At 43.9% G+C, this 16,750-nt stretch overlaps 1 protein-coding gene across 1 annotated transcript; it reads left to right on the top strand.

The window, feature by feature from the left end:
* The first annotated feature begins 825 nt into the window (after nucleotides 1-825).
* Nucleotides 826-13,910, top strand: LOC115650164 (transmembrane 4 L6 family member 1-like). Its single transcript, XM_030559665.1, has 5 exons — nucleotides 826-1,461; nucleotides 5,108-5,173; nucleotides 11,428-11,573; nucleotides 12,397-12,583; nucleotides 13,292-13,910. Exons 1-5 carry the CDS (start codon nucleotides 1,291-1,293, stop codon nucleotides 13,310-13,312), a joined length of 591 nt encoding a protein of 196 aa, XP_030415525.1. The 5' UTR covers nucleotides 826-1,290; the 3' UTR covers nucleotides 13,313-13,910.
* The last annotated feature ends 2,840 nt before the right edge of the window (nucleotides 13,911-16,750 follow it).

The following is a 16,750-nucleotide window of genomic DNA, read 5'->3' as shown; positions in this document are numbered from 1 at the left end:
TGGAAAAAATAATCCCAACTATACATACAATATGATGGGGGCTAATTTAGCTACAACTAATCAGGAATGAGATCTTGGAGCTGTCATGGATAGTTCTCTGAAGATGTCCACGCAGTGTGCAGGAGCAGTCAAAAAAAGAAACAGGATGTTCAGAATCATTAAAAAAGGGATAGAGAATAAGATGGAGAATATCATATTGCCCTTATATAAATCCATGGTACGCCCACACCTTGAATACTGCATACAGATATGATCTCCTCATCTCAAAAAAGATATACTGGCATTAGAAAAGGTTCAGAGAACGGCAACTAAAATGATTAGGGGTTTGGAACAGGTCTCACATGAGGAGAGATTAAAGAGGCTAGAACTTTTCAGTTTAGAAAAGAGGAGACTAAGGCGGGATATGATAGCAGTATATAAATTCATGAGTGATGTGGAGAAAGTGAATAAGGAAAAGTTATTTACTTGTTCCCATAATATAAGAACTACGGGCAATCAAATGAAATTAATGGGCAGCAGGTTTAAGACAAATAAAAGGAAATTCTTCTTCACACAGCACACAGTCAACCTGTGGAACTCCTTGCCTGAGGAGGTTGTGAAGGCTAGGACTATAACAGGGTTTAAAAAGAGAACTAGATAAATTCATGGAGGTTAAGTCCATTAATGACTATTAGCCAGGATGGGTAAGGAATGGTGTCCTTAGCCTCTGTTTGTCAGAGGGTGGAGATGGATGGCAGGAGAGAGATTACTTGATCGTTACCTGTTAGGTTCACTCTCTCTGGGGCACCTGGCATTGGCCACTGTCAGTAGACAGGATACTGGGCTGGATGGACCTTTGGTCTGACCCAGAGGTCTGGCCATTCTTATGTCCTTATGTTATGTTCTAAAGAGGATGCCTCAGTTTTCATGCCTATTCAGTCCTTGACCCCACTCCTGAGACTGTTAGCAAGGATGCCAGTTAGTGCCAATCACAGCGGTAATCTTAATGCTGTTCTGTAGGAACTAGAATGAAATCACCAATTCATTTCACATAGGACACTAAGCACCCAGTATTTGTTTACTACTAACCTGCGCCAGTTTTGAACTGGAGGTGAAAGGGCCCTATATAGTAGCATCTTTCTTAAATAAATGGTTAATTGAAAATATTTTGCTTCATAATGAGTGTCACATACTTTAAAGTTCTCTCCAACAAAGGAAGAAAATTATTGCCTTGTAAAGTGTCACTGTTTTTTAAACTGTGCCATAACCCATACTTTCCTCTCTCATTTCTTTCCAGAGGGGTGAGCTACAATGTGCACTGGGAAGTGTTCAAAGTGCATTGGGGTCGTATTGTTCCCATTAGCTGTATGTGCCATAATCTCCAATATTCTCCTGTATTTCCCCAATGGAAATGTTACAGACCCCGACAAGATAACTGATTTGGTTTGGTTTTTCCATGGCATTCTTGGAGCTGGGATACTGGTAAGAGAGAAGTTTTGTCATTGTTGTTGTTGTTGTTTTAATTATTTCAGCTTTTTAAAGCTTATCAATGCCTCTGTTGATTCCAAATAACAATCCCTGGGGGTTGCCTTTACATTTGTAGATGACACAACTTATCTGTGGGGAAAAGTCTAAAACTATCTGGGGTCTAAAACTGAAAAGGCATATTTCCAGAGGGCTAAGGGGAAATCACCTATACATAAAAAATATAACTTCTTTATGAAAATCCTGGTGTACAAAGAAATTCAAAATTCCAATTATTAGAGGAAACAAAAATGTTGGCTTTTCATTATTTATGTAGTAAACACACACACAAGTTTCTTTGCTGTTCACATTGAGGCTCAATGTGTACATTCAGCTTCGGGTCGTAAGTTCTCACATTTGTTGAGTTGTGTTGCCTTGTTGCTCCTTTCATTGATTTTATTTTCACCTTTCATGAGGCAGTGAAGCTCGCTTGGGCTTGCCCTAATTGGAGCTGTTGTCAAAATCAAGTAGTGCTGAACTGCTCCTCTTTTTTGTGAATTGTTTGAATTCCAAATAGCTGTTATGAAAATGATTGAACCTATTTTTCTTGTGGTCATTTTTCTGTGAACATGTGTGTGACCAGGTATTTGTCCACATACATGTTTGGGGAATGCCTGTTATTTGTGTGAATTCCTACAGTTGCATATGCATTGTGTTTGAATAGATCATATGAAGTGCTAGTCCTTGTCGGTACATTTTCAGTCATGCAATCAAGGAGCAGGAAAAAAAGCCATGCAACCCAGGAGACCAATCATATACCACAAATAATGAATAGTAAAGAGTCCAAGTGAATAGACCACAGACATTAAATACGCTGTCATCTCCTCACATAAAGGAGGAGACGAAATGTACTCCTCACTGAATATTTATGAACAACAAATCCATGAAAATCAAAGTCTGTTCTCAGTAAGGCCCTGATCCAAAAGCCACTGAAGTCAATGGGAAAACTCCTATTAAGTATAATGGGCTTGGATCAGGACCATATTTCACAAACAGAAAAATGAGCAAATTCTCTGCTATGAATAGCTTGCTTGGCTCTTCTTGTGTACCATCCACCTACTCGATAGGCCTATCCCTCATGCTGAGCCTGGATGTATGAACAGGGAGTCTGAACAAAGCTGAAAATTGTACCACAGGTACTTGTGAAAAATTCATACCATTCCAAGCCCAGGGGCCACTGGCTTTCAATGAAGCAAGAGACTAATGTTCTGCATGAGAGCCCTGTGTCATGTTCAGAACATGACTTCTCTTAAGGGGTCTAATAAGGCGAGGCTCTGGTCAGGATGGTACGCATCAAAAATGGAAACAGTGAGGGGAAGAGGAATTTGCACTGATATCCAAAACACTGACAACCGCACTATGAGTAGTTTTTGATCAGCAAAACAGTGCTGTTAAGGGTATGCGTTTTCCATGAAATTATTTGATAGACTGAGAAAGAGATGTGAATAGACAAAGCGTGGGAGAAGGGGGGTATTATCCCCATGTGACAGCAAGGGACTTGAAACATGATGAAATTAAACAGCTTGTTCATGGTCACACAGAAAGTCAGTCTCAGGCTGGGAACTGAATCCAGGTTCCTGTGTACCACGCCAGTGCCTGAACCACAAGAACAATCTTCCTATTTAGTAGCCAGCTTTAGCTCATTTCAACCTTGCTCTCTCCTTGTCTTCCATGGCTGCTTTTTAAGAGACATGCCCTTATAAAAACAGAACACAGGACTTTATTTTGCTTAAAACCCCTCAATTTCCTTATTTTGCAAATTCAGACATTTGAAGAAAGAAAGAAAGAATGACTCATTTGTTACGGGTGCTCGATGCTGCAAACTCATCATGAGTCAATCTGCTCACAGAATGGCACCATTGTGAAGTGACTGAGCCCTACCTCACACATAGACCCCACCTTACTGACACCAGCGTACTGGCAAATTTTCATTCTAACCCAAAAGTCGGGAAGTTACAGATGCTCAAAAAAACGAGACACAACAAACAAGCCCTTCACTCCAAACAAATGAACTTGCTCCGAGCAAAGACAAAATAACCCACTCACAGACTGGCTCAGAGGCCTTCAAGAAAAACAAGGGTAGTGAGGGAAGCAGGGCTGCTGATTCAGTAGATGGCACTCTTGACTCTCAGTCAATACTCTAAAATGACTGAGTGGGGTACTAGAGGACACTGTGTTGCTGGGGTTGAAATGCTAACAGCCTCATTGCACTTTTCGCAACAGGAGGATTTTTTTTAATCTCAATGCCCTAGCCAAATTCCAACAGAAGTATTTTCATTCTGTTCACATAAATTCCCCACTGAGGTTCAGCTACAATGGACATTATATTCTTCGCTTTCTGCCCATAGCACATGTTGAAGTGTTGCTATGAGCTGTTAAAGGGGCATTGTCAGGCTGAATCTAGTCAGTTAAAAAAAAGAGTTAACGGTTTCAAGTACTCCACCTGCCCCGCAGTCCGTCCTTCTTTCCATTCCCTGGTTTGACAGCCACAGTTAAATGCTTTTCTCTCCCATGTTGCTGCATGAAAGAGATACACAAACAACAGTGGACTCTGTTGTTTTATGAACATGAAGGGGGATTCTTTATTCTGGTTACTGGACACAGACAGACCTTGTAGTTCTACAACCAGTGATGTCTAGGGCAGCATTTCTTAAACTGGGGGTCCATGACGGTACTCCAGGGAGTCCGTGGGCCCCACTTATCAACTCTTCCCCCTTCCTCCCTCAACTCCTCCCCGTCCCTTCCAGCACCTCCTGCACACCAGAGAAGAGCTGTTTCCCCCCTGCACCCAGGCATGCAAGAGTTGCTGGGAGGGAGGGGAAGGAGGGAGAATGGGAGTGCTTGGGGTGGGGTGGAAAGAGGCAGGAAAGAGGAGGGCCTGGGTGGAGCAGGGGCAGGAAAAAGTGGGGCAGGGGTAGGACCTTGGGGGAAGTGGTGGACTGGGGGTGGGGCCTGGGGCTGAGCAGGGGGGTTGGGGGTCCCCAGCAAAATTTTAAAATCAAAAAGGGGGTCCTCAGGTTACTAAAGTTTAAGAACCACTGGTCTAGGGAGACTCTATGTGGCATGATAGGACATCCTGCCACGGCACAGTAATGGATGGGACTGCTGGCTACACCCTATCAACTTGACTCCAGCTAATAATTACCATGGATCAAACTGAGCTGAGCTCAGAGAGTGTTGACTGAATTGTGTTGTTTTCACCTTCCTGTGGTCTAATACAAAAGGTCAAATTCAGGAATGATGAGTAAGATAGTGCAATTTAAATCCCTTCACTCTAATTTAGGACCAAATTCTCCACTGGTGTAAACTGGTGTAGTTCCACTGAAGTCAATGGAGCTACATTGGTTTACACTAGCTGTGAATCTATCCTTTAGTCCCCTTAACACTGTACTGAACTTCCTTAGAGTCAGTTGCAATACCATAGAGCTATCTAAAGTCACTCTTCCAGTGCGCAAGAGAGTCTCAGTTGGCGTAACACAGAGTGAAGAGCCAGAAGAAGCTAAAGCAGCTTAATCCTATGACCCCACTTAATTCACACGTTGTCCAACTAAAGGTGAGTACGTGGAGACCTCACACATTAATTCAATATGTTCTTAACTTACAGGTTATTTTGCCAGCATTTATGATGCTGGGCGCAGGTGGAGCTGGATGTTGCGCTAACAGATGTGGGGTAAGCAACAATTTAGATGCTGAAAAGGTTAATCACTATGATCCGTGAACAACAGCCCTTAAGTGGGAGCTGAGCAGATGGAAAGGCACAAAGCACGCAACCACTGACAGTCCAATCCCCCCAATACGGAAATAGGGCTTGACTTGCAGAATTCCTGTGCTTGGCCTATGATTGATTGACCCCATCACAGGAGCAGCCTCATCTAGCAAGCAAGAGTGTTATATAAACTAATACCTAACCCCAGGACAGATTTGGGGCATTTAGCCACAATAATAAGTATAGAGTGGAGGGGGACAAAGCAGCAGTATCCCACTCCAAGTGGAACAAATCACTGCTCCAGTTTGCTGGTGAACAGGGGTAGTTGGCAAACTATACCGTCCTCTAGGGTGGCACAGCCTAACCCCTTTCCTGAGGCTGTTCATGTGAGGACAGTGCCAGGGTGCCATGCCTCATGATGTAACATACCAAAAAAATTCTCTGCTATATACCATAATGCACAAGGGGGCCAAATTAAGAATTGCAACCTCAATTCTGGCATTTCCTAATTTCTGAGTGCTTCATGTTTCAATCTTGGATGTAAATTTTTTGTAGTTTCCTACGTTTTTAAATAAGCAAACTGGAAAAAAACCCAGAAATTTCATCATGTGGAACCATACTAACCTCCACATGTTTCACCAATAGGTTTGGAACCTTTAGATCTACAACACAAACCTCTGCCGTTTGACCTAAGGCAGTAACCAATAGCAGTAGTAGGTTGACATCCTCTGTGTAGATCAGCCACTCAAGGAAAATGAGACACATTTTAGCAGTGGGTTTTACAGATATTTGCTGAGAGCAGAGAACATTGAAACTCAGGAATCCCAGGTTTGATTCCATGACTGGAGAGTTCTCTAGTGACTAAAGACCCTTCCCCTTCTTCCCCTTCTGCCCCTTCCTGTCTCCTCCCCAGCTTCTGTAAGTCTCCACCACAAAGCTACTTCCTTCTCCTCCACCACCAGTGCAACTAGAGCATTAAGATCACTGGACAGACAATCTTCCTGGTGGCACCACAGCAGGCCCAGTAGCTCAGAGGAACAGCTGCAGGGAAATTCCTGCTCAGCCCCTGGAGCCCCAGCATGGAGCATGCTCAGTCATGGTGGAAAAACAATATATTTTCCCTAATGTTGTTCCTGGAACTGGCTGAACCATTTTATCCAAAACTTTCTAATAAATAAATCCAGGCTGAGCCAGACACCCAACATGAAAATTTTTATCCCAAATGGTTAAAGTCTGGCAAAGTTATAAGCAACCAAAACTACATCTTATAGCAGGAAGTATTAGGCAACCCTAATTAAAGGCACCACTGGTAGCACCACTTATAAAAGTTTTCCATATACAAACAACAACCATATATTTTAGATTATTAAAAGTGGATGGTTGAGGGAATCCAGGAGATGCAGTGGATCAGTCTTATGGGCTGCCACCACTGGCGGATCTGCGATAAAACCCCAGACAATTAAAGCCATCAAGAGGTAGGAGAAGAACTACTAGAGCTAAAGAACAGTTCTAATGTAATGCCAACAGATCCCAGTCATTGGTGGGCAGGATTGAACCTGGGGCCTCTAGGAGCTTAAAGCATGAGCCTCTATCTCATGAGCTAAAAGCTAACCGGCTCTTAGCTAAGGCTGTAGGAGCAGACTCATTAATTGCTCTCTAAGCCGTCTTGACGGCACTAGATGGGACAGAACCACACCCAGAAGGGGTGTGGGTTACACAAGCACTAGAACAAATGGGTATAAACTTAACATGAATAAATTTAGGCTGGAAATTAGAAGTAGGTTTCTATCCATCAGAGGATAAAAGTTCTGGAAAAGCCCCCCAATAGGAATAGTGGGGGAAACAATGTAATTAGTTTTAAAATAGAGCTTGATAAATTTATGAATGGGATTATCTGATGGGTTTGCCTGAAAAAGCAGGAGACTGGACTTGATGACCAAGGATGTCCCTTCAGGTATGAGTCCATAAATTTGGGAGTCATACCTTATGACTGGTGAATTGCTAATATAGTACCTATTTTTAAGAAAGGGAAAAATGTGATTTTGGAAATTACAGGCCCGTTAGTTTGACATTACAGCCTACAATGGATCATTCTGAAAGGTGAACTGTCAGGCTGGAGGGAGGTTACTAGTGAAGTTCCTCAGGGATTGATTTGGGGACCAATCATTTAACATTTTCATTCATGACCGTGGCACAAAAAGTGGAAGTGTGCTAATAAAATGTGCAGATGACAGAAAGTTGGGAGATATAGCCAATACGAAGGAGGACTGGAATATCATACCAGAAGATTTGGAGGACCTTGAAATTTGGGGTAATAGAAATAGAATAAAATTTAATAGTGCAAAGTACTAGGTCATGCACTTGGAAATTAACAGTGAATATTTCTTCTATAAACTGGGCATATATCAGTTGGAAGCAACAGAAGAGAGGAAAGACCTGGGTGTATTGGTTGATCCCAGGACAACTATGAGCCACCAGTGTGATGCAGCCATGAAAAAGGCTAATGCAATCCTAGGGTGCATCAGGTGAAGTATTTCCAGTAGAGATAAGGAAGCGTTATTGCCATTAAAAAAGTCACTGGTGAGACCTCATCTGGAATGCTGTGTGCAGTTCTGATATGCCATGTTTAAGAAAGATGAATTCAAACTGGAGCAGGCGCAGAGAAGGGCTACTAGGATGATCAGAGGAATGGAAAACCTGTCTTTGAGAAGAGCTTGGCTTGTTAACCCTAATAAAATGAAGGCTGAGCAGAGATACGATTGCTCTCGAAAAACATCAAAGGGATAAATACCTGGGAGGGAGATGAATTATTTAAGTGCTAATGTTGATGTAACCCATGCCTGATGGATGTGGTGTTCTCTGTCCCCTAGAGTGGTACCTAGATCACCTAGAGATTAATGAGTCTGCTACAGTCTTGACTAGGAGCTTTTCACTCATGCAGTACAGCAGTGCTCCCCAAACTTTTTACCTCACGTCCCCTCTTACCCCTGACCTCACACCCCCTATGGAGGCAGGAGCAGGGCCATGGCTCTAGGAGAGGGGGGACATGGGCAGAGGTAAGTGGGGCAAGGCTGGGGCCAAAGTTGGAAGTTGGAGTGGACCCTCGGCGAGAGGTTGACCCTTGACCAGAGGCCAAGGCCTGCAGGCGAAGCTGGGCACAGAGCCCCAGGAGCAGGATGGGCAGCCAGGACCCTGGGCACAGGGCCGGTAGCCACAGCCAGGAGCAGATCCCTGAGCATGGGGCCAGCAGCCAGGACCGTGGGCACAGGGCCAGAGCCAGAGGTGGAGCTGGGCAGTGCTCCCTCCCTGCCTCCCTGTGGGGGCTGATCCGAGCCCCAGCCACACACCCCAGAACATTTCTCTGCACTCCCCTGGGGGACGCACCCCAGACTGTAGACCTTTCCAGTAGAGGCTCATGCACTAAGCTTTAGTGCAGGGGGTGGGGAACCTTTTTTCAGTAAGGGGTCATTGAGCCACAGAAAAAGTCAGTCATGGTGAGGTGCAGAGACTCAGGGCTTCTCTCCACCGCAGGGTGAGCTGGCGCTCATGACTCCAGCCCTGCGGGAGGGCACAGAGGCTTGAGGCTTCTCCTAGGCTCTGGGGTGAGTCCAGAAATGAGGGGTTCAGGGTGGAGGAGGGGGCTCTGGGCTGGGACAGTGGGTTGGGGTGCAGGATGGGGTAAGGGCTCCAACTGGGGGTAAGGACTCTGGGTGGGGTTGGTGATGAGGGGTTTGGGGTGTAGGAGGAGGCTATGGGCTGGGGCCAAGGGGTTTGGAGTGTGAGAGCAGGATCAGGGCTGGGGCAGGGGGTTGGGGCCAGGGCCTCCCAGAGGATTCAGGAGGTCTGGGGCAAAGCGGGGGAGCTGTGGCACATGTACTCACCTGGTGATGGTCCGGGTCTTTGGTGGCATTTCAGCATCAGGGGGCCTGTCAGTCACTCCACGTTTTCGGCAACACTGAATGGCCCCCTGCCGCTGAAATGCCACCGAAGACCCGGACCATCGCCAGGCCAGGGCTTGTGGGGCCCCTGCAGGGCCTGGGGCAAATTGCCCCACTTGCCCTCTCCCAGGCGGCTCTGGTTGGGGTGAGAGAGGGGGTTTGCAGTGCGGGCTCCAGGAGGGAGTTTGGGTGTGTGTGGGGTTCCAACCTGGGGCAGAGGGTTAGAGTGCAGGTGGGATTGCAGGGTCTGGGAGGGAGTTTGGGTGCAGGATGGGGAGACTTGCGGCAGGCTGGATGAAATGAAGAAGCAGGCTGGATGCAGCCTGCGGGCCGTAGATTCCCTACTCCTGCTTTAGAGGTCCCAGGTTGGATCCCACCTGCCAATGACTGGGGGTCTAGCAAAGTTACATTGACACAAGAACAAATGGATATAAACTGGCCATCAACAAGTTTAGGCTTGAAATTAGACAAAGATTTCTAACTATCAGAGGAGTGAAGTTTTCCAGAATCTGGGAATGGGCGACAGGGGATGGATCACTTGATGATTACCTGTTCTGTTCATTCCCTCTGGGGCACCCAGCATTGACCAGTCGGAAAACAGGATACTGAGCTAGATGGACCTTTGGTCTGACCCAGTATGGCCGTTCTTATGTTCTGAAATAGCCTTCCAAGGGGAGCAATGGGGGCAAAAACACTAACTGGCTTCAAGACTGAACTTGATAAGTTTATGGAGGGGATGGTACAATTGCCTGAAATGGCATGTAGCCAATCTGCAAGTGCTAGCAGCAAATATCTCCAACGACCGATGATGGGACACTAGATGGGGAGGTCTCTGAGTTACTACAGAGAATTCTTGCCCAGGTGTCTGGCTGGGGGGTTTTGTCGACATGCTCAGGATCTAACTGATCACCATATCTGGAGTAAGGATGGACTTTTCCCTCAGGTCAGATTAGGAGAGAACCAGGAAGATTTTGCCTTCCTCTGCAGCCTGGGGCATGGGTCACTGTATACTGGCAATAGAAAAGATTCAAAGACGGGCAACTAAAATGATTAGGGGTTTGGAGAGGGTCCCATATGAGGAAAGACTAAAGAGGCTAGGACCTTGGAAAAAAGGAGACTAAGGGGGAATATGATAGAGGTATATAAAATCATGAGTGATGTGGAGAAAGTGAATAAGGAAAAGTTATTTACTTGTTCCCATAATACAAGAACTAGGGGTCACCAAATGAAATTAATAGGCAGCAGGTTTAAAACAAATAAAAGGAAGTTCTTCTTCATGCAGCGCACAGTCAACTTGTGGAACTCCTTACCTGAGGAGGTTGTGAAGGCTAGGACTATAAGAGCATTTAAAAGGGAACTGGATAAATTCATGGTGGTTAAGTCCATAAATGGCTATTAGCCAGGATGGGTAAGGAATGGTGTCCCTAGCCTCTGTTTGTCAGAGGATGGAAATGGATGACAGGAGAGAGATCACTTGATCATTGCCTGTTAGGTTCACTCCCTCTGGGGCACCTGGCATTGGCCACCATCGGTAGACAGGATACTGGGCTAGATGGACCTTTGGTCTGACCCGGTAAGGCCATCCTTATGTACTTGCTGGTTTAAATGAATGTAAATGGCAGATTCTCTGTAACTTGAAGTCTTTAAATCATGATTCGAGGACTTCAGTAACTCAGCCAGAGGTTCTGGGTCTATTACAGGAGGGGCTGGTGAGGTTCTGTGGCCTGTGATGTGCAGGAGGTCAGACTAGATGATCACAATGGACTCTTCTCACTTTACAGTCGGGGAGCAAGCCTCCCAGCCCAGGTAGACAGACTCGCACTAGCTCTGCTCGAGCTAGCAGGCTGAAAATAGTAGCATGGGTGGAAGCTCAGGCCAGCCACCCAAGTCCAAGCCCACCTAGCCCCCTGGTCTGAGTGTGGGTTCTAGCCTGGGCTGTTGCGTATGCTACAATATCCACACTGCTTTTTGAGCTAGTGCAAGTCTATCTACTTGGACTGGAAGCACGCTCCCAGCTGCAGTGCAGACATACCCATCCAGTCCTATGTTCCTAAAGGTCTGGGCTTCATCCATCTCTGCAGGCAGGTGGGATGCAATTTGCACTTTTCTTCAGCACTTCAAATTCCTGCTGCAGTGATGCAGGCCCCAAATTACGGTTGTTATTATTTATTGCCTAAAGTGCAAAACAGATAAAGAGGGATTCCCTTTCCATTCACAGTCTGAGGTGTCCATAATAGTCTGTGTCCACAGAAATGATGTTCAGGGCCTTCTCCCTTTCAGATGCTGCTCTCTGTGTTGCTGGCTGTACTGGGAGCTGCAGGAGGGGTATATTGTGTGGTCATCTCATCCTTGGGATTGATTAGTGGGCCTCTTTGTGACACTGGTGATGGAGAATACATCTACCCTTTCAGGAATGACACATTGACGTAAGTATGACATACTGACTCTTTCAAATTGCAAGGGCCAATTTTTGCACCCTTCTAACAGCAAGTTTAGGTTTTTCTGAAATGAACTGATGTTCTGTGCTATCAAATCCTGAATCTGTATTACTCTGAGTGAGCAGGCCCCAGCCACCCTTCACTTGGTCCAAGTTCTCTGGCTCATTCTCTGGGAAGCTGCCTGCTTTTGTTTTGGAGGACATGGGTGCTATTGACCAGACTTGTGTGATGGCTGTGCAATACTTTCATGGGACTGTATGAGATTTGAGCCTTGACTCCTATTAAAGTCAAAGGGAGTCACATGGCTAAAACATCACACAGTTGGATGGAAATCTGCCAAACTGAGCCCTCTCCCACATCCCTCTGAAAAGCAATGCAAAAATCTCTCCATTAGCTTTTTGCAAGTGAACACTGACAACATCTTGTAAAGTAGACTGGAGAATTCTGATAAAACTGGGTGAGATATTGCAACAGATTATGGGCACATTTTTTATATTCTGTGGACTTCTGTATTTTGCCATTAAAATTGTCCTGAAACAAAACACAGGATCTTATTCAGGCAGCCATGTAATGCAAGTCTAATGCTCCATGACCCTGCACCTTAAGTTGTCAATTACATCTTTGCAAAGTGAGTATAATATGCTACCAGACCACTATGTTAGAGTTTAACATTCACTTTACACATTGAAAATGGCTTCTAAAGCTACCAAGGAGAGAATCAGACCCAGTCTTTGAGGTGCAGCTCGTAACCGATGAAGTCTTTTTCAATCACTCTTCATAATAAGTTGTCAATTATTTTTTCTACTTACAGAGACAATTATTTGTTTAATCAGACAACATGGAGCATTTGCAAAAAACCTGAAAATGTTATTATGTGGAATATTGTCTTGTTCTCTCTTCTCTTGGGGATTGGTACAATTGAAGCTGTTCTTTGCTTTATTCAAGTCATCAATGGACTTATTGGATTCATATGTGGCACATGCATGAGGAAAAGAAAGGTGAGTATCTGATATAAAATATCACAAAGTAAATATTATTTTTACTAGTATTTTTCAGACTCATGATAATTTTAGCCCCACTTTTGACAGAACCACAGTAAATTGTCCTGATAGTGTATAATATCAGATATGTAAACAAATGATCCAAATCTCAAGGACTTTTTAAATAGTTGGACAAATAATAAAAAGTAATGCCTCATTTAAAAAACATAACACTATTTATTCCCACATGGAGAGGGGACAAAGGGTCTGATGCTGTGGTTATTTAGGACTACCTTTTCAAAAGCGACTAGTGATTTGGGGAATCTCAATTTGAAGGTACTGAATTTGAGCTACATAAAAATATCTGATTTTCAGACAATACTTAGCACCCACCCTCTGAAAAGCATGTATCTCAGAGTATGCACTCAATAACCAAGGCACCCAAAGTCACAAGTCATTTTTCAAAATGTAGGGATTAAAGCCCATCTATAGATATACAAGATTCAGGGTCATGTTATCTGTGGGTTGTAATGAGGCAGAAAACTTTTCTTGGCTTGCAAGTCTCTTCTTTCGCAAGAAAAACACCTTTACATTTTGATTTCTCTCCACAAGGAGGTTGCGGTGGGGGGTTGCCATTTATTTTAACTTAAGAAGATTCCTGTAGCAAGCCTGATATATATCTGGAATTTTAATTAACTTGACATTCTTTCCTTCCTTGCCTTTCAGACACATATTGCTGGAATGTAAATCACCTAAAAGAATGCTAGTGACAAGCATAGACCTGCAGGGATTCATGTATATTCATAACGTGTTGTGCTGTATTTGTGGGAACAGAGGGACCCCGAGATGTTCAGGAGTTTCAGAACAACTCCAGAATATTTTATAAAGATATCTGGATGGGAGGGAGTGGATTATCTAGAACTTTTGAAGTTAAAAATTCTTTTTTGTCTCCTCTGAGTACCCAGGCTAAGTCTCTGGTACTGGCAACGTAATGCTGTCTTTTCAAGAATGCCTGGCATATATAAACATTTAATCACAAACATTTTCCAATTAAAATTCACTGCTTACCCCGCAAGTGCTGCCCTGTGTAGCAAGCATGTCACTTTGAAGTGCTGACTGTTGTATACAGGAATTTGGACTGAATGTAATCATTGCCAATATAAAGATTTATCAGCTTTACTGAACTCATCCACACTGGTTGGATGTCTAAAGATGCTCATTAATGCTCCCCAAACCCTGTCCTGGCCCTATGTAAAACTGGAATGGATTCTCTGGCAGTGTTTTGTCTATGTTTGCAGTGTCCTTGTAACCATGTTGGTCCCAGTATATTAGAGAGACAAGGTGAGTGAGGTAATATCTTTTATTGGACCAACTTCCAATGGTGAGAGAGACAAGCTTTGAAGCTTACACAGAGCTCATCTTCAGGTCATGCTTTGTCTATTTTTATCACTTTGGTACATAAGCACTGGTCTTCAGTCATTTAAAGGTCTGGCTCAGAAAGGGTATTTTCAGGACCTAGCAATAGTGATGTTGCTTAAATAGTTCCAATATCTGTAGCATGTGGAGGCCCTATGTAGCAGGCAGTTGGCCAGTATTTAACCTGTTTTAACCTCTGTGGAGCCAGCCTCCACTCATACTTCTGTGTGTGCTGTAGGAGGCTGTGGTGGTCTGTAAAGTGCCAATGCTCCACTGATGATCAGCACTTCAAAGGTAATAATATTGCCCATGAGGTAGCGTTGGAGATGCATTTGGCCCAACATGCAAGGCTAGCAACCAACTAACCAATAACTAGCCTCACTGAACAATAAGGAGGAAAAAAATTCAGACTCACTTCCAGGGGAGTCAGATATGCACATCCTAGTGTAGAACATTTTCATACTCAATATTTAATTTTTTTTAAATTGCATTTCTGATCATTCTTGTGCACGCTTTTCTGAGAAGCCAAAGCAAGCCTCAAAAGGCACCATTCTCAGTACTACACAAGCATCGAACCCACAAAGTGCTGAGTGTAAGATCAAGCCCTAAATGCTAAATCAGTGTGATTGCTAAAGTCTGTGATTTCAGGAGAGAATTCTTTGTCATTTTATTGGCCATTTCAAAGGTTAATTCCTACAATTGCCACTGATTCTTCTGCTTAAGACAAAAAGTATTAAGATATTTTACATATATATCAGAAGCTCTTCAAAACTGCATAACTGTAAAGTTAGATTACTTTGGATCTGTTTTGCGAAAGGAGGAACCTTTAATTCCTCTTTCAAACATGTTTTGACTATGCCATTTGATCACACAAATGGGCATTTTTCCCTGTGCACACTAGGAATTTGCACACAGAAGTATCCGGTCACTCGTGCTGTCACCTGACATATGCATGCAGATCCCTCATTTGAACAAATATATGCTGGTTATGTTCAGGCAACAGGTATATTTTAGGGGGTGCAACTTAAGCACCAATATTTGAAATTTTTGCCCATCATGTTTTAAAGCATATTCTCTTAAATAAAAAGCATGAGAGAAATACATCGGTTAGCCAGGGTTTTCAAACATAAATAAAGGATTTGGATGCATACAGATCCTGTAAGTGGCTTCGAAAGTTCCACCTGTTACATGCAAGTATGCAAGGGCCTATGATCAGAGATGAGGTTCACAGTACTTCTGTCTCTTTTACTGCAGCAATCTTTTTATTTTAAAACTGCTGAAAAATGAAATAAAATGTGGTGCTTTCTTTGGCTAAATTGTGTAAATTTTGTCCTTTCACTGCATAAAAACGCACTGCAGATTATCTCACATTTAACAGTTTAAATGGGTTGCTCATTGTCATGTCCTGAGAAATGTGCAGCTGCTGTACAGTGACCTGTATGAATGTGCTTCTAGTGTATTTAAACCCTTTGAGCCTGATTCTCAGTTACACTAAGGGGCCATAGGGTAACTGAGAATTCAGGCCTTTGTTCCTAGCACTGCAGCAGTGCTTCACAGCCAGTGTGCGACCAAATGGTTCACAGCCACTGTGCTGCAGCCATTAGTTTACGCAGACAGAACCTGCTAGCAACCAGCTACTTTCACCCACCCCTGCCTCTTCACGCAGGTCCATGTGTCTGCCCCATCCTACACAAGCTGTCATGAAGGTCCTCTCCTAGGCCAGCTGCCCTGACCCTAGCCTGACTTTAAGCCACTGATTCCCCCTTTCCTTGCACTACTCAACCCTCCAGACATGATGCCCTAAATGCTGCTTGCTTCACTACTGCCTGCCTGCTTTTCTTGCTCCTACAGCAGCAGCATCTACTATCAACTACTCCTACTCTCCTCTTTCTGCCTACTCCTCTGCTCTGGCTTCTGTCTGCTCCAGCTCCTAGACTCATCCTCCTCCATCACTCCAGCTCTGACACAGCCAATCATTACCCACCTGACAACCCTGCACCCACTCTACCCCAACTAGCCTCCTACCTAATGCTATTTCTCCCCACCTCCCAAGGAAACCAGAAATTAACTGGCTGGAACAGGTTATACTCTGTTATGAAGAGCTGCCTCATTAGATGCTGTTTCTTCAAATGAGTTTCTGCAGTGGAAGCAAAGTAAGTGAACAGGTGGCTTGCTGCTAAGAGTTTGGTTGCAAAGAAGGGAGATGCTAGGGAAAAGCCTATCTTGAATATGGTTGAGGCAGAAGCTTTGGCACAGGGGAACTGCTTTGTATGTGTAGCTGTGACAGTAAAACTTGGGGGAACTTATTGGAAAAGCGTTTTCAAGGAAAAGCTGCTTTGAAACTCATGTAAAGAAACAATAACTAATTAGACAACTCTTCGTAAAACACTATAATCTCTTACATTGTATCACAGCAAGCAGGAAGGATAAAACAATCACTAACACACTCTACTGAGCCTGTAGGAAAAACATTAACTCTGTTAACAAGGGAACCTAGACTCTGTCAGAACTGGGCAAATTATTCATTGTGAATACAATTTCTTTGCAAATTTACCCTTTTCTTCTGTTTGCAAATTATTCCTGTGCTGAACCCGATTCCTGTCGCTTTATTCATTATTCATATGTATTTGTCAAGTAGTTTAGGCAAACAAATTTCCAGCCTATCGGATATTCATGAGCAATCTACTAGGACTGGTCACTTATGTCAGATGGTATCATTTCTACTCCCTTATTGGATGATTGAAACTTTTTAAACAGGAGGAGAAGAGC

The sequence above is a fragment of the Gopherus evgoodei genome, chromosome 1, assembly GCF_007399415.2.
Source record: "Gopherus evgoodei ecotype Sinaloan lineage chromosome 1, rGopEvg1_v1.p, whole genome shotgun sequence".
Lineage (NCBI taxonomy): Eukaryota > Metazoa > Chordata > Testudines > Testudinidae > Gopherus > Gopherus evgoodei.
The sequence above is the reverse complement of the archived record's forward strand: the minus strand, read 5'-3'. Positions and strand labels throughout refer to the sequence as shown.